Source organism: Hemitrygon akajei, chromosome 18 (assembly GCF_048418815.1).
Source record: "Hemitrygon akajei chromosome 18, sHemAka1.3, whole genome shotgun sequence".
Lineage (NCBI taxonomy): Eukaryota > Metazoa > Chordata > Chondrichthyes > Myliobatiformes > Dasyatidae > Hemitrygon > Hemitrygon akajei.
In genome coordinates this window covers 5,552,183-5,570,405 of record NC_133141.1, presented here as the reverse complement: position 1 = coordinate 5,570,405, position 18,223 = coordinate 5,552,183, and the positions used below count along the sequence as shown (strand labels likewise).

The 18,223-nt window shown below is 39.9% G+C and overlaps 1 protein-coding gene across 2 annotated transcripts in view; it reads left to right on the top strand.

Moving 5' to 3' along the window:
* Positions 1-18,017, top strand: part of map3k14a (mitogen-activated protein kinase kinase kinase 14a) — a 54,636-nt gene extending 36,619 nt beyond the window's left edge. For both annotated transcript variants that reach the window (XM_073070700.1, XM_073070701.1), the window contains exons 11-16: positions 18-177; positions 1,432-1,917; positions 2,052-2,158; positions 2,768-2,918; positions 5,357-5,457; positions 13,189-18,017. In XM_073070700.1, coding sequence (XP_072926801.1) covers positions 18-177; positions 1,432-1,917; positions 2,052-2,158; positions 2,768-2,918; positions 5,357-5,457; positions 13,189-13,353 — 1,170 coding nt within the window. In that variant the 3' untranslated portion in view covers positions 13,354-18,017. The remainder of the gene's footprint in view (positions 1-17; positions 178-1,431; positions 1,918-2,051; positions 2,159-2,767; positions 2,919-5,356; positions 5,458-13,188) is intronic.
* The last annotated feature ends 206 nt before the right edge of the window (positions 18,018-18,223 follow it).

Here is an 18,223-nt window from a genome sequence, read left to right as displayed (position 1 = left end):
TTTCACTTTCCTAACAGATTATGACAGAGGATCCTCCAGTGAATGAAATACCACCTACGTGTAGTCCTCTCACAGCTAGTGTGGTCAAGGCTGGTTTAATGAAGAACCCAGGGTACAGAGCTAGTGCATCTGAACTTCATACAGCAGTGAACAGAGCATTGACGTCATTAAGACAACGTAAGTAGAGCCATTGGCTCTGTTGTGCTTCCTTTATTTGCAGCAGAATGTTTTTGTCTAATAATGTGTTGTTATGGCAGATGAAACTGTAGAATTGACAACAGTTGTCAAAAGTTCTACCAGGGATAACCTTGAGCTGCGTTCTGACTGACAGGTTGCAATTCTTCTACCTTCTGCTGACTATAAAGGACTGAAGTGAATGAGATCAAAAAATCTAAGCCTTGTTCTTTATTGGCCCCAGTCTACATCTGTGATTTCATTTCATGAAGACATTAGATGGGCTTAACTAAGAAACACACTTATGAATAATGGGCAATGTCACACAAATCCAGCAGGAAAAGTTGCTCTATGGCCGGGGATAAGGGACTGCGCTAACTATGGAGAGATTTATCTTTCCTGAGTTGTAATGTCCTTCACCCTGTAAGCATTCAAAAACTCTGCAGGTATTTCAAGACATTTTTTGTCTTTGAGCAACTGATGACACAATGTTACTGTTTTATGCTGCAGCTTTCAGGGCAGTGAAGTATTATTGGAGTCATACAGTGGTTTAATTTTAAAATGGGTAAAGTTACTCCAAATAATGTTTTCAAATACCTTGATCCAGAATGCTTGAATGTCTTTTCAGGCTTTGTGCTTCTGTAATTTTGTATTAGCAGTTGACATGACACAAAAATGGGAACTGCAGTACTGGGGATCTGTGTCCTTCCGGTCCTTGGTAGTGCAGGCAGAACATAACAAAATGTAGAACCCACAGTCAATCAGATGAGATTTTTGAGATACATGCATTTCTATGATTCTTTAAAAGACAAACCGATGTGCTATAATCCTAAATAAAGAAATATCGTATCAAGGTCTATCTAAAGACTTGGTTTGATGGATGCTAATATTATTACAGCATGACGGGGTTTGTATGCTCAAGTTCTGAGGTTCTGTTGCCTGATGCAAACTGTTGGTAAAAAGAGAGGGAAATCCAAGGATGACCCAGTTCATGTTCATTTTGCTTATCCTCTAGTCATCTGATAATAGGGGGAAAATAATTTTTCATTGTGAATTTCAGAGAATGTGACTTGCTAATATTGGTATAATGCAGGGGTTCCCAACCTTTTTTATGCCATGGACCAATACCATTCAGCAAGGGGTCTGTGGACCCTGGTACAAAGAAAGGTGTTCTGTCTTAATGAAGGCAGGATCATAATACCTAGGGTTTGTTTTGCAGGGCTTGATTTTCTTTTATTTCTTTGGTTTGTGTTGCAGGGATTAAGGGCACTCCTCAGAGTAATCATGTTCAAAAAGGAAGTTATGCTGCTAAATCAGATGATGGAAACAATAAGGGTGTAATGACGCCACAACCAGTAAATCAGAATGCCAGATGCTACACCACCAAAGGCCGGCCTCTTCGATCAGAAACGGTGCCAACTGCTCTGGACTCAAACAGGCACCGACTTTGCTACCCAAAGAGAGATCCACTCAACACGAACACAGTGGGTGCAGTGACACCTCTGTATGAGAAAAATTCACAACAGGTCTACCGAAGGAAGCCAAAAAATTGTATCAGACTAGCCTGTAACTTTGATCAGCTACATTTGAAAGATGAGGATATTTGTTTTCCAGAAGAGGTGACAAAGCCTCTCAGTGATGAGAAAGATCCATCTATTCCTTCACCACTGATGTCACTGCCTTCATTCCAGACTAGTGAGGCAGAGAAAAAACTTGCAGAGGAATATGGGAACCTGCAAAAAGGTAACACATTCCGCGCTTCTCTCAGTAATGATGAGGAAATGCCTCTTTGTCATGATAACAAGCATTTAAGTATATTTTGAATGCTAAATTTACAAATTCATTGACTGCTTATATTATGTGGTATTCTGTTTCAGAATTTTTACTTTATAACCTTTCACAAGTATTCCCAGAAAAGTTGGAGGACCACATATTGGATGCATTAAGCAGTGATGCCTATAGCATATTGGATGATTACGACAAGGTACTATCACAATATCACTCACTGTTGTTTGGCAAGGACAACTAGCCAGAATAGTGACAGTACTGTGTGTGTCTTTAACAAAAGATACTGATGGATCTTGTGTTAAATTGCAGAGAGAGTGTTAAAATTAGGATTTTGTTTTCAGCAGAAGACCTATGGGATCAGATTACGTAGTCAGTTACACCAAGGCAAACAAATAGCATAATCAACTGCAAATCAGGGAGTATCTGTGGTGAAGCAAGTGATCTTAATTAATAGACAGAGGAATTCATGTTGAAAAACGGTAATGAAAGTGTGACGACAAGAAATGTGTGTCCAAAGGGAAGATTTGTTTTAATAAATCATTGGGAGATAAAGTTGAATGTAAGTTTACTATTAAAGAATATGTAAGAATATCCTGCCTACTAACCATGACTGCACTTTGCTCATCATTGGTAAGTATATCTCAGTGAAGTGGTAACCTATTGAGCCTAATATTGCTTGTTAGGAAATCTACAGCAATAGTCTAAAATATTTTATAATGGCTATGTAGAGGAAGGAGTAGCCTGTGTTTAAGAGGTCCCTGTGTTACACCTGACCTTTCACTTGAAATGTACTGTCTTTTATTAGGATTCCCAAAAAGGAATGCCCAGTCTAAGTGGTAACTACAGTTCTGGAATTCACTCAATGTCATGGAACAGTCACACTGATGGACTTAGCACCAGCTTTAGCCTCAGTCATCGACTAGATCACCAGCAAGATATGCCAAGTCTCTTCAATGGTAAGCAAAAAAAAAGTAATACTGTTTACTCTTCCATAAATGCTGCCTGTCCTGTTGAGTTCCTGCAGCATTTTGTGTGAGTTGCTCTGGATTTCTAGCATCTGCAGACTTTCTCATATTTGAGGCAAATATGTTTATTTGGAGTTGTTAATTGAAAATTGGGCACACAAGCAATGGAGCCTTCTTAGTTTCACTAACATGAGTGAATGCTTAGTTGATACTGTAAACCATAGAAGATGGTTACAGCTATATAGGACCCTGGACAGACCCCACTTGGAGTACCTTGCTCAGTTCTGGTCGCCTCACTACAGGAAGTATGTGGAAGCCAAAGAAAGGGTGCAGAGGAGATTTACAAGGATGTTGCCTGGATTGGGGAGCATGCCTTATGAGAATAGGTTGAGTGAACTCGGCTTTTTCTCCTTGGAGCGATGGAGGATGAGAGGTGACCTGATAGAGGTGTAGAAGATGATGAGAGGCATTGATCGTGTGGATAGTCAGAGGCTTTTTCCCAGGGCTGAAATGGCTAACACATGAGGGCACAGCTTTAAGGTGCTTGGAAGTAGGTACAGAGGAGATGTCAGGGGTAAGTCTTTTTATGCAGAGAGTGGTGAGGGCATGGAATAGGCTGCCAGCAATGGTGATGGGGGAGGTGAATACAATAGGGTCTTTTAAGAGACTCCTGGATAGGTACATGGAGCATAGAAAAATAGAGGGCTATGGGTAACCCTAGGTAATTTCTAAGGTAGGGACATGCTCGGCACAGCCTTGTGGGCCGAAGGGCCTGTATTGTGCTGTAGATTTTCTATGTTCTATGTTACCATGAGAACTCCTCTATATACCGGGAGAACTCTTCTATATACTTTTTGCCTTCTGTGGGCAAGCCAGTTCTGGATACACAAAGCAATGTTCCCTTGGATCCCATGCCTCCTTACTTTCTCAATAAGCCTTGCATGGGGTACCTTATCAAATGCCTTGCTGAAACCCATGTACACCACACCTACTGCTCTTCCTTCATCAAGGTGTTTAGTCACATCCTCAAAAAATTCAATCAGGCTCGTAAGGCACAACCTGCCCTTTACAAAGCCATACTGATTACTCCTAGTCATTATACCTCTCCAAATGTTCATAAATCCTGCCTCTCAGGATCTTCTCCATCAACTTACCAGCCACTGACGTAAGACTCACTGGTCTATAATTTCCTGGGCTATCTCTACTCCCTTTCTTGAACAACATCCACAACCCTCCAATCCTTGGGAACCTCTCCCGTCCCCATTGATGATGCAAAGATCATCACCAGAGGATCAGCAATCTTCTCCCTCACCTCCCACAGCAGCCTGGGGTACATTTTGTCTGGTCCCGGCGACTTATCCAACTTGATGCTTTCCAAAAGCTCCAGCACATCCTCTTTCTTAATATCTACATGATATATACTACCCTTCGATTCTGTATATGACAGTGTTGTCATCAGGAATCAATCAAAAGTATGGCATTGGAGCTGTACTTAGCCTCTCAGTCATAAGTGTAAAACAAATAGAGCAGGGGCTACGCACACAGCCTTGTGGTTTATCTGTGCTGATGGAGATTGTGGAGAAATGTCATTGCCAATCTAAACTGACTGGGGTCAGCAAGTGAGTAAATCAAGGATCCAGTTGCACAGGAAGGTACTGAGGCCCAGGACTTGGAGCTTATTGATTAATTTTGTGGGGATGATAGTGCTGAATATTGAGCTGTAGTTATTAAAGAGCATCCTGATGTATGCATCGCCTTTGTCTAGGTGTTCCAGGGCTAAGTGAAGAACCAATGAAATGGCATCTGCTATTGAGCTGTTGTGATGGTAGGCAAATTGGACTGGATCCAAGTCACTCCTCAGTAAAGAGTTGATGTGCTTCATGACCAACATCTCAAAGCATCTCTTCACAGTGGATGTAAATGCTACTGGACAATAGTCATTGAGACAGATTATCACTGTTCCCTCTAAACTGTACGGGTGTGCTTATGTGCAGTCATTGAAATGCTCCTGCCTTTGAAATAGCCTTTGTTGCCACATAGCTGGAAATGTATTTGATTATATGCTTCAATTAATAAAATCAAAAGTATGTAACTTCTCAATTTTCATTCTAAGTATTCATAATATGCATATTACAAAAAATATACACTTAAAGCACTGTACGGTTTTCAGGCTGTGTAAAACTTTTCTGCTCAGAGCAATGGGTGGTCTGCACAGCTGTTTTATAAATAAATAAGTTAGAGGGAGACTGAAATCACAGGGTGACTCTGGGCTCTGGGAGTTTGTGAAAGGGCCTCTATGTTCTCTTGGTCAATTGAGCATATAAGGCATTGAGCTCATCTGGGAACGAAACTTTGTTGTCGCATATGCTGTTTCTTCATGTGGATGGTTGAAAGTCTATGACTATATTCTGTTATTTTTCTTATTTTAGGCATTGAGGCCAGGATTCACACATTCAGTGGGGAGTGTCTGATTGTCCATGATGTGCGAAGAGCTACAGTTGGTCAAGTTGCCACTGGAATTAGTAATCTGGTAAGTTTTCTTCACTCCCGAAGGAGGGTTCATATGGACCCCACTACTTTCAAACTGCCTTTTTTGCTGTTGAACCATAATAGATTATACCTGCACTAAACTTCAGTTCTAAACTTTGTTTCTATCACAACTGGAGCTACTTAACATTCTTGTCAGCAATAGGGAGATTTTATAACTGAAACTGCACATTATTCAGGTGTTGATTAGTTGGCAGATTATGAATTTGTGGCCTTTTAACAATTGACTCCATTCTTCCGTTTCACACCAGAATACTTTTGTTCCTTAATGCAGTGGTTGAAGGAAAAGCATATATTTGAGCTTTGTTTACATAAATTTGGTTGGGAAATCTTGTAGACGTATTGCCCAGAATCACTTAAATTATTGTAGGTCTCACTGTTTTAGTTGACTATATTAGTGCTGATAAGTAATCAGGTAAATAATACTGACACATGCAGCAACCTGTGACCCAGCTCCATTTATTGGGTATTGACCAATTTTCCAATTCTGATGAAGGGTCTCAGCCTGAAACATCAACTGTTTATTAATTTCCATAGATGCTGCCTGACCTGCTGAGTTCCTCCAGCATTTTGTGTGTGTTGCTCTGAATTTCCAGCATCTGCTGATTTTCTCTTGTGCTCAATTTTCCATTTTACATTTGTTGACACATTTATCAGTCTTATATAAAAAATATTTAGCAATTGACCTTGCATCAGCTGCCATTTGCAGGAGAGACAATTCCATGATTTGGATCCTGTGGTGATAAAGGGCTGGCAAGCTATTTCCAACTCTAAATGGTTTTCAGCTTAGTTAGGGATGGGGGAGATGGGAATTTGTAGGAAGTTTTTTTTTCCATGCAAATATTGCCTTTGCATTTTTTGGTAGTAGAGATCATGGATTTGGGGTGTTCTTTCAGAATAACATGAGTGAGTAACTGCAGTGCATTTTGTAGATGGAGCACATTGCAGTCACTGTGTTTAGCATGGAAGGTATGAACTTTTAGGATGATTGATGGATGCCAAACAACTGGGCTGTCATTTCCTTGATGGTGGCGGTACTGCACTGATACAATTTACTGAAGACCATTTCATCACACTCTAAATTTGTGCCAGATAGATGAAGGGGTGAGTGTGCTGGATGTGAATCAGTCACTGCAGAATATTCTGCTTCCATACTTCTCTCAGAGCCAGAGTATTTATGTGTCTGTCTCGTTGAGTTTCTGTTAATGGTGATTTTCCCAGTATGTTGACTAGGGGACCCATCAACAGTAATGCTACTGAATGTTAAGGATAGCTTGTTAGACTCTTGTTGGAGATGGGAATTGCTTGGTACTTTTGTGGCAATGGAATTATTTGCCATGTATTAGCCCATGCCGAGTGTTGTCTATTTCTCGCTGCATAGGCTGCTTCATTTGCTGAGGAATTGGGAATAGAGTAGAACATAGTGCAGTGTGAATATCCCCACTTTTGACCATCTGATGGAATGAAAGTCATTGAAAATGGTTGGGCCTTAGGTGCTTCCTGCAGTGATGTCCTAGGACTGGGATGACTGACTTCCAGTAACTGCATTCATCTACAATTCCAGCTATTGTGGTGATTTCTTTCTGATACCCATTGGCTTTGGGTTTACCTTGATGCCATATTTGGTCAAATGATGGTGTAACATCGAGGTCTCTCCCTCCCACCTCAACAATAGAATTCAACACTGTGTTCCATGTTTGAACCAAGCTGTAATGTAGTCTGAAGCTGACTGTTCCTGTAGAAATCAACACTGTTCATCAGTGAGTAATCCCTTTTATGGCCGGGCTATACCTTGGACCGTTTTCCGCATTGTAAATGCTAGTGTTGTAACTGTACTGGAACAGCTTGTTTGGAGACACAGCTAGTTCTGGAGTGCAGTTCTTCAGTACTACGTACAGTATTGCCTTGTTCCATATTTGATGTATCCAGTCCTCAAATTGGTAATCAAGTTGTGTAGTTAGTGTAACAATATGGAGTAAATATCTGGGCTTGACTCTGCTTTCTGGTGATGTTTTTGCAATATTTACATTTTTGAGATATCTAAGGGGACAAGGTTTCCTACCATTTTCTTTCTACCAGAGGTACTCTCATTGAAGGGGCACTTCTTCACAGTTCCTCATGTGAAAAGTTAAAATGTAAGTTCAAGACCAGTCATGCTAGATGTTAGGGGAATAGGACCTTATTTGAAAGACACAACTTTCTCAAGAACACGCACAATTGCAGGTTTTGAAGCAGAAATTAGAATAATAGTGATTAGGCCTTGGAGATTCAGCTGTTTCTGTTTGGCAGGAAGGGACACAGATTAAGAAGGATAACACTAGCTCAATCAAGGCCCACTCCAGAAATTTCTGTTAATAATTTAATGCATTGATGCCTTGCCCAGATAACTTTGCCTTTGAAGCTGTACTAAAATTATTTCCCAGAATTGGACAGCTTGAAACCCTCTAATAGTCCAGCATTCATGGGATATGACTGGTGCCAGACCACAAAATCTGGATCACGGAAATTGCTTGTGACCATTTTCCTCTGAGCATGAAAACAGTCACTTTCTAAGTATAAACTCTCAGAGGGTAACATAAGGTTTCCAGGAACTATCTATAATCTAAAGTTTTTGTAAACTGTCGGCCAAGATTGCTGTTGGCTATGACTGTAAAAGTTGAACTGGCAGGGTAATTAGCTACAGATTAGTACAGATCTTAGCTAATTTTAGATCATAGAAACATAGAAAATAGGTGCAAGAGTAGGCCATTCGGCCCTTCGAGCCTGCACCGCCATTCAGTATGATCATGGCTGATCATCCAACTCAGAACCCTGTACCTGCTTTCTCTCCATACCCCCGATCCCTTTAGCCACAAGGGCCATATCTAACTTCCTCTTAAATATTGCCAATGAACTGGCCTCAACTGTTTCCTGTGGCAGAGAATTCCACAGATTCACCACTCTCTGTGTGAAGAAGTCTTTCCTCATCTCGGTCCTAAAAGGCTTCCCCTTTATCCTTAAACTGTGACCCCTCGTTCTGGACTTCCCCAACATCGGAAACAATCTTCCTGCATCTAGCCTGTCCAATCCCTTTAGAATTTTATATGTTTCAATAAGATCCCCCCTCAATCTTCTAAATTCCAGTGAGTATAAGCCTAGTCGATCCAGTCTTTCTTCATATGAAAGTCCTGTAATCCCAGGAATCAATCTGGTGAACCTTCTCTGTACTCCCTCTATGGCAAGAATGTCTTTCCTCAGATTAGGGGACCAAAACTGCACACAATCTTCTAGGTGCGGTCTCACCAAGGCCTTGTACAACTGCAGTAGAACCTTCCTGCTCCTGTACTCAAATCCTTTTGCTATGAATGCCAATATACCATTTGCCTTTTTCACCGCCTGCTGTACCTGCATGCCCACCTTCAATGACTGGTGTACAATGACACCCAGGTCTCGTTGCATCTCCCGTTTTCCTAATTGGCCACCGTTCAGATAATAATCTGTTTTCCTGTTCTTGCAACCAAAGTGGATAACCTCACATTTATCCACATTAAATTGCATCTGCCATGAATTTGCCCACTCACCTAACCTATCCAAGTCACCCTGCATCCTCTTAGCATCCTCCTCACAGCTAACACCGCCGCCCAGCTTTGTGTTATCCGCAAACTTGGAGATGCTGCATTTAATTCCCTCGTCTAAATCATTAATATATATTGTAAAAGAGATATATTGTAAAGACCAAGGAGATGGTGGTGGACTTTAGGAGATCTAGGCCTCATATGGAGCCAGTGATCATTAATGGAGAATGTGTGGAGCAGGTTAAGACCTACAAGTATCTGGGAGTACAGTTAGACGAGAAGCTAGACTGGACTGCCAACACAGATGCCTTGTGCAGGAAGGCACAGAGTCGACTGTACTTCCTAAGAAGGTTGGCGTCATTCAATGTCTGTAGTGAGATGCTGAAGATGTTCTATAGGTCAGTTGTGGAGAGCGCCCTCTTCTTTGTGGTGGCATGTTGGGGAGGAAGCATTAAGAAGAGGGACGCCTCACGTCTTAATAAGCTGGTAAGGAAGGCGGGCTCTGTCGTGGGCAAAGTACTGGAGAGTTTAACATCGGTAGCTGAGCGAAGGGCGCTGAGTAGGCTACGGTCAATTATGGATAACTCTGAACATCCTCTACATAGCACCATCCAGAGACAGAGAAGCAGTTTCAGCGACAGGTTACTATCGATGCAATGCTCCTCAGACAGGATGAAGAGGTCAATACTCCCCAATGCCATTAGGCTTTACAATTCTACCGCCAGGACTTAAGAACTTTTTAAAAGCTATTATTAATGCTTTTTGAGATAGTGATTTAGATGCATATCATATTTTTTTACTGAGTTAAGTATTGTATGTAATTAGTTTTGCTACAACAAGTGTATGGGACATTGGAAAAAAGTTGAATTTCCCCATGGGGATGAATAAAGTATCTATCTATCTATCTATCTAAACAACTGGGGTCCCAGCACTGAGCCTTGCGGTACCCCAGTAGTCACTGCCTGCCATTCTGAAAAGGTCCCATTTACTCCCACTCTTTGCTTCCTGTCTGCCAACCAATTCTCTATCCACATCAATACCATACCCCCAATACTGTGTGCTTTAAGTTTGCACACTAATCTCCCGTGTAGGACCTTGTCAAAAGCCTTTTGAAAATCTAAATATACCACATCCACTGGCTCTCCCCTATCCACTCTACTAGTTACATCTTCAAAAAATTCTATAAGGTTCGTCAGACATGATTTTCCTTTCACAAATCCATGCTGACTTTGTCCGATGATTTCACCTCTTTCCAAATGTGCTGTTATCACATCTTTGATAACCGACTCAAGCATTTTCCCCACCACAGATGTCAGACTAACCGGTCTATAATTCCCCGGTTTCTCTCTCCCTCCTTTTTTAAAAAGTGGGGTTACATTAGCCACCCTCCAATCCTCAGGAACTAATCCAGAATCTAAGGAGTTTTGAAAAATTATCACATGCATCCACTATTTCTTGGGCTACTTCCTTAAGCACTCTGGGATGCAGACCATCTGGCCCTGGGGATTTATCTGCCTTTAATCCCTTCAATTTACCTAACACCACTTCCCTACTAACATGTATTTCCCTCAGTTCCTCCATCTCACTAGACCCTCGGTCCCTTACAATTTTCGGAAGATTATTTATGTCCTCCTTAGTGAAGACAGAACCAAAGTAGTTATTCAATTGGTCTGCCATGTCTTTGTTCCCTATGATCAATTCACATGTTTCTGACTGTAAGGGACCTACATTTGTCTTGACCAATCTTTTTCTTTTCACATATCTATAAAAGCTTTTGCAGTCAGTTTTTATGTTCCCTGCCAGCTTTCTCTCACAATCTTTTTTCCCTTTCCTAATTAAGCCCTTTGTCCTCCTCTGCTGGACTCTGAATTTCTCCCAGTCCTCAGGTGTACCACTTTTTTTTTTGCTACTTTATATGTTTCTTCTTTGGACTTGATACTATCCCTAATTTCCCTTGTCAGCCACGGGTGCACTACCTTCCCTGGTTTATTCTTTTGCCAAACTGGGATGAACAATTGTTGTAGTTCATCCATGCAATCTTTAAATGCTTGCCATTGCATATCCACTGTCAACCCTTTAAGTATCATTTGCCAGTCTATCTTAGCTAATTCACGTCTCATACCTTCAAAGTTACCCTTCTTTAAGTTCAGAAACTTTGTTTCTGAATTAACTATGTCACTCTCCATCTTAATGAAGAATTTCACCATATTATGGTCACTCTTTCCCAAGGGGCCTCGCACGACAAGATTGCTAACTGACCCTTCCTCATTGCTCAGTACCCAATCTAGAATGGCCTGCTCTCTAGTTGGTTCCTCGACATGTTGGTTCAGAAAACCATCCCGCATACATTCCAAGAAATCCTCTTCCTCAGCACCCTTACCAATTTGGTTCACCCAATCTATATGTAGATTGAAGTCACCCATTATAATTACTGTTCCTTTATTGCACGCATTTCTAATTTCCTGTTTAATGCCATCCCCAACCTCACTACTACTGTTAGGTGGCCTGAACACAACTCCCACCAGCGTTTTCTGCCCCTTAGTGTTATGCAGCTCTACCCATACCGATTCCACATCCTCCAGGCTAATGTCCTTCCTTTCTATTGCGTTAATCTCTTCTCTAACCAGCAATGCTACCCCACCTCCTTTTCTTGAATATTGAATATCCCTGGATGTTGAGCTCCCATCCTTGGTCACCCTGGAGCCATGTCTCTGTGATCCCAACTATATCATATTCATTAATAACTATCTGCACATTCAATTCATCCACCTTGTTACGAATGCTCCTCGCATTGACACACAAAGCCTTCAGGCTTGTTTTTACAACACTCTTAGCCCTTATACAATTATGTTGAAAAGTGGCTCTTTTTGCTTTTTGCCCTGGATTTGCCTGCCTGCCACTTTTACTTTTCACCTTACTAGTTTTTGCTTCTACCCTCATTTTACACCCCTCTGTCTCTCTGCACTTGTTCCCATCCCCTTGCCACATTAGTTTAAATCCTCCTGAACAGCAATAGCAAACGCTCCCCCTAGGAGCATTTGAAGGATCTAATCTTCATTAGATCTTGGTTAGAATTAGTTAATTAGTATGGATTAGTACAAGGCTTTCCACGCATTTTGGACCACCAAATGCTGGATCACAGAATTTTAAAAGTTTGAATTACAAAGAAAGAGTTCAAAAACTATTGGTTATTTTACTTGGAAATTAAAGTTCAAAGTAAGTTTACTATCAAAGTACATATGTCACCATATTCAACCCTGAGATTAATTTTCTTGTGGGCATACTGAATAAATCCAAAATAGAATAATAACCATAATCGAATTAATGAAAGACTGCACCAACTTGGGTGTTCAAGAATTTGTGGAAAAGACAGCAAAATGTGCAAATACAAAAAAAAAATAAATAAGCAATAAATGTTGAGAAGATGAGTCTATTGGTTATGGGAACAGTTCAGTGATGGGCAAGTGAAGTTGAGTGAAGTTATCCCCCTTGGTTCAGGAATCTGATGGTTGAAGGGTATTAACTGTTCCTGAACCTAGTGGTCTGAGCCCTGAGGTTCCTGTACCTTCTTCCTGATGGCCGGAGTAAGAGGAGAATGTTGTGGGGGTCCCTGATAATGGATGCTGTTTTCTTGCAGCAATGCTTTGTGTTGATATGCTCAACGATGGGGAGGGCTTTACCTGTCATGGTAAAGAGTGATAAGGTTAAAGGTTTCAGGATATTATGCAGGACTGTTAAAAGTGAATTACTTCTACTGGTTGGGGAATATGTTAAAAAGGGGAAATATACAAAGGAAATCCAGAGTTAGACGAAAATTAGCAGACATTTGTACTGGTAAAGTATAGCAAAATTTGGGAGGTCTCTCAAGAGATATAAGGTTATGTGAATAATTTTAAATTTGAGATATAAATTTTGTTTTCCAAATAAAATAAGGAAAACTGAGCAATTACAAGTATATGGAGTAAGATTACATATAAGCAATGACCACATTAAATGGCAGCACAATCTCCGGTGGGTCAAAGGGTTCAGTCTTGACCCTCTGTCCTTAACCTATGTGCTGATGGTTCAGTAAAGTCACTTAAACATTATGCAAGAAAATTTCTTAACTGCCTATGGGTTATAAATAAAAACATTTATATCTGATTTGTTTTTATTGGCAGATCCAGGTCCCAAGTTTCTCTCTGGTGCAGCAAAACGGACATCCTATTTCTCCAGACTTTGAAATCCCAGATTCTGGAATTGACTTGAAATGTACTCCTGCTTCCAATTCCAGCAATTCCTGGACCTGGAGAATTAAAGATGGAAATCTTAACTTCAAATCTTAAAAGCTTTTTATTAAAACTTTCTGGATGCTGATTTATTTATTCTTTTAGAATTTCAATTACTTAAGGCTCAGTTTCCTTCAACGCATTTGGACATCAAAACTTTTTTTTTAAAAAAGGACTCTAAAACCAGAAGATTTCACTCAACACACAAAATGCTGGAGGAACTCAGTAGGCCAGGCAGCATCTATGGAAAAGAGTAAACCGTTGATGTTTCAGGCTCACAATCAGAGTTTTGTGCCAAGACCCAGGATGTGCCTGGCCTGCTGAGCTCCTCCAGTATTTTCTGTGTGTTGCTTGGATTTTCGGCATCTGCAGATTTTCTCGTATTAAAAGATTTCACTGTTCGAAGTCCATTCAATGTTACTTAATTGAATTATTTTGTAGAAATATTGTTTCCAGTTTGGTGTGCCTGTAATATGGCTTAGTTTGACTTAATGGTTGATAAAAAGAAGAGACAAAACTATTAAATGATATTGGCCCATTTACCTTGCCACTTTGAACTGCATATGCCTGAAATGGTAACTTCCAAATTGAATGACTTCACTGAAATGAATGGAATGTCTTTTGCATTAGAAGGGAAAGTAGCATTGCAGTTGTTGTTATGCAAATAATCAAATTCAATTAATCACTTAAAGTTTGAATTAAAAAATAACTGTCTTCATGTGATTTGGGAGTCTGATTGTCCATATGTGGAGAAGATTTGCACTGATGGCAGGAAAAGTGCTGGGTTTTGTTAGAAGGCCAAGAATCTGGGGATGTAGATTTTTGATGGTTGGTGCAGTAGAAAAGAGGAGAACTATTTAATGCAGAAAGTTCTAGAATGCACTGCTTGACCAAGTGGTGAAAGCAGATTCAGTCAAAGGCAAATTAACTAGCTATTTGAAGAGGCTTGCAGGACTATAAGAAACATGGGTGGTGGGACTAATTTAAATGTTCTTTCAGAGAATTGCAAGGGGCATGGTGGGGTTAACAGCATGCTTCCAATCCAACCTTTATAAATCCTTCTATATCTGTTGTTAATGCAGATGAATATCATAGAAGCTTTATTGAAAGAAATGAAGTCAATTCAACCCCCTCCCGATCTTTCCTAATGTATTTACACAATAAAAAGCATAAGGTAAATTGATACTTTATGCCTCTTCAAATGTGGGGACATGTAACCAAGCGTAGGTGACACAGAAGCATTACAAGTGTGAATTGGTACTATATATTGGTAGTAATTTACAAAGGTGAAGTCAGATAGCAAATGCTTGTGGAACTGAATTTTACACTGAGCTGTTCATTTGAGCTTTTATGATGGCATCGGCTGCACTTAGTTAAGATGTCACTGTTCAGCTACAAAGACCAGCCAATTTGCCCATGAATTCTTGAGCATGATTTCACCTTCAGTTTTTCAAAGGATTTTTGAGCCAATACTATCTTTCTGTTACCGAGTTAATGTATTTTTTAATACATCCTGATTATGTTTAACCATAATAAGCTTTTTATGTAACATTTGAACAATGATTTTTCTCATCGTGTGTGATTTAGCACCAAAGAGAAACAGATTATCCACAACTATTTCAAAATGTGTCCAGAACCAAAAGAGGTATTACCCTAAGCATTTGCAGTAATCTGAGCATAAGTGGTCTTTAGGCACTTTAAGTTGTTCATGTATTTTCCACTGAAGGTGCCATCAACCTTGATATTGGTGGTCCAGGCAGTAGTTGACTGTTTTCTCTCCCATCCTCACCCTGTTAATGTGCCTTCAGCTAAATCATGCATAGTGTTCTGTTGTCTTCATGAAAGCTGAAGAGCAGAATTATTGGCTATCACACGAGATTTTTACCATTCTGTTGGAAGTGGCAAGGTTGAGAATTCAATCCCATAGTAATGTGATATCATAATGATATGCTCTTTTCTTGTGAGAATGTTGCCTTGCCTTTTAGTTAGCTGAGTTATAAGTTGTCAGAAATTCAAGACCAACGTAGTGGGATTGTCCTGATTATCTGCCCATCCAAAGATGGAACTTGAAATCATTTAGGAACTTTAGGAAGTCAGACTAACATGTACAAAGGAGAAGAAAAAATATTTGGAACAAAATAATAGGCAATTTGATTTTTAATATTTATGATCTGAGAGGAAACTAAAAGATTTCATTTTTCTAATGGTCGTGGATTGCACAAAAGTAACATCAAACTGGAATTTTGGTAGCATGAGGGGGCATGGTGAATTGCAAGTTTGCTTTTCATGCATATTCTCTCTGCTTAATATGCAGTGCCTTGTAGAAGTACTCAGCCCCAGCCCTTCATTCACATATATGAGTATTACAACTAGGGATCTTGACCAATTTAACTGAGAATTTGGATTTGTAAATCACATACTCTTTTTTTTTCCACAGTAGAGCCCCAAAAAACTGGGAAAATTGTTAAACATGAATAACTAAAATTTCAAAACCTGAAATGTCAGCCATTCAAAAGTATTCATCCCCCTTTTCTCAATACTTAGTTGATCCAATTCTCATAGCTACTACAGCTATTTTTTTTGGATAAGCCTCTATTAGGTGTGCACAATGCAATGGAGCAAGATTTGCTCATTCCACCTTGCAAAATTGCTCAAGCTATGCCAGGTTTGTTAGGGAGTGGTGATGGACAGCAGTCTTAAGGTCTTGCCAGAGATGTTCGATTGGGTTAAAGTCAGGACTTTGGCCCACTCAGTGGTTGCTCTGGCAGTGTGCTTTAGGTCATTACCCTGCTGAAAGACCAACTTCCTCCCCTGTTTAAGCTTTCTGGCAGAGGCTAGCAGGTTTTTATCCAGGATCTCTCTGTATTTAGCAGATTTCCAGGTCCTGCTGCTGAAATGCATCCCCACAGCATGATGCTACCTCCAGCATACATTACAGTAGGGACGGTGATACTTGACTGATGCATGGCATTAGATTTACGCCACATGTACTACTTATTGTTGAGGCCACAAAGTTCCACTTTAATCTCATCTAACCACAAGACCCTCTTCCACATCTTTGCAGTATCTTCTAAGTGACGCTTTACAAATTCTTTACAGGCAAAGATGTGCTTTATTTTTTAAAACCAGGATTTCTTCCTTGCCACCCTTCCTTAAATATCTTTTTTGTGCAAGGCCTTAGAGATCGTAGAGCCATGAATGTCATCTCCAGTTGCAGCCACTAACTTCTGCAACTCACTCAAAGTGATTGTTAGCATCACAATAGCCTCTCATACTTGTGCCATTCTTCTCTGCTGGATAAGTTTAGAGGGGTAGCCTGAACTAGGCACTGTGGTTATAGTTTCATATTTTTTCCACTTTTTTTCATGATGGACGGTACTAAGCACTGAGGTATGTTCAATGCCTTTGAGATACTCCCGTACCCTTACCTAGATTTGTGCCTCTCTATTATCGTTTCCCTGACTTGTCTTGAATGCTCTTTTGTCTTCATCTTCGTTTGGTCTTTTGAAACTCTACCATACTGTTGGACCTTTCACAGAGAGGGATATTTATTCAGGTAATCCTCCAATTTTCTACATCTGGTACAATCTATGGTTAAAGTTGATGGTGTCATTTATGTCAAAGCATAGTTATGTATTTTGTTAATTTTATGACCCCTTGCAAACTTTAACACAAATTTTTTAAATAGTCAACATGGTTATGAACAATGCAAACTATTAGTAATTCACTTAATTACTTAAGCTCATCACTTCTACTGGGGCATAGGCCACCAACAGTAGCACACGAGAGTCCTCTGCCCTGGGCTAGTCTTTCCAGGTGTAGTCCATCTTCTTGGTGTACCTTTCCTCTCCCAGGGAAGAGGTTTTTGGAGCTTCTATTGGCATTTTTGTAGCTCTGGGTTTTATGGGATGGTGTTGCTAATCACATGCCCAACCCTCCTTTCACAGCTAGGCTTGGGACCATCCTTGGCGGGGTTCAGTTGATTATTATAATCTGGTGTGCACTGCCTGAAAGGATGATGCGAGCATATTCAATATATGTCAAAAGATTATTGAATGAGACTGTTCCCAAAAAGATCTTTCCTTCATAATGTGGGATGGATCTTTCAGAGATGCAGCACATCTGGTGAATGAATGACCTCCTATGTGGTTAAAATCCTATTATTTCTAATTTTTAAAAATCTTCCATTTAACTTAAGTACTTTAAAAAGTGATGTATGAATTCATGACCTAATATTGTTCTTACTGCTGGTATCAAACCTTTAATCACTAAACATGCATTTGTATGCAGCTAAAGAAAACAATTCTTGGCATGCATTTGGGAGTTCAATTTTTTACTGGTGTCTTAATGTGAAAATAAATAAATAAACTTAAGTCTGACATCGTCCCCCTATTGGTCTTCAGTAAAACACTTATGGCAATACTGCTTGGAATAACTTTCTATATTTTTAATTTAATCTGCTAGACATGTACTGTTGCTGCTGTTATTTCAAAATGCATCTTAAAATGATTGTTGTTGATGTGAATGTACCTGTTTGTGAACAATAGCTCTGAAGCATGATGTAGTTGCATCCAGTGAAAATTTGTGAAATATTTATTTCATTTATATAAAAATAAGATACTGCAACATGAATGTATTTTTAAATTTCATGCTGTTCTTTCTTCTGGACTGTTTCCTTGCAGTTGTATTACACAAGAAAAGAATAAAGTATTTCTTTAAGTGTGCATCTGTTTTGGAGTTTGTGTTTTGAATGCCTGTTAATGACTGGGGTCCACATTACTGCACAGCACCATGGACTACACTCTGCTATTTCTAAGATGATAAAAGGTTGGACAAAGGGAAATGTGGCACAGAAAGAAACCAACTGGTTGATGAAACCCCTCCAGGGGTTTGCTGTGCTTTATATTTTATTGAATGCTTCCCTCTG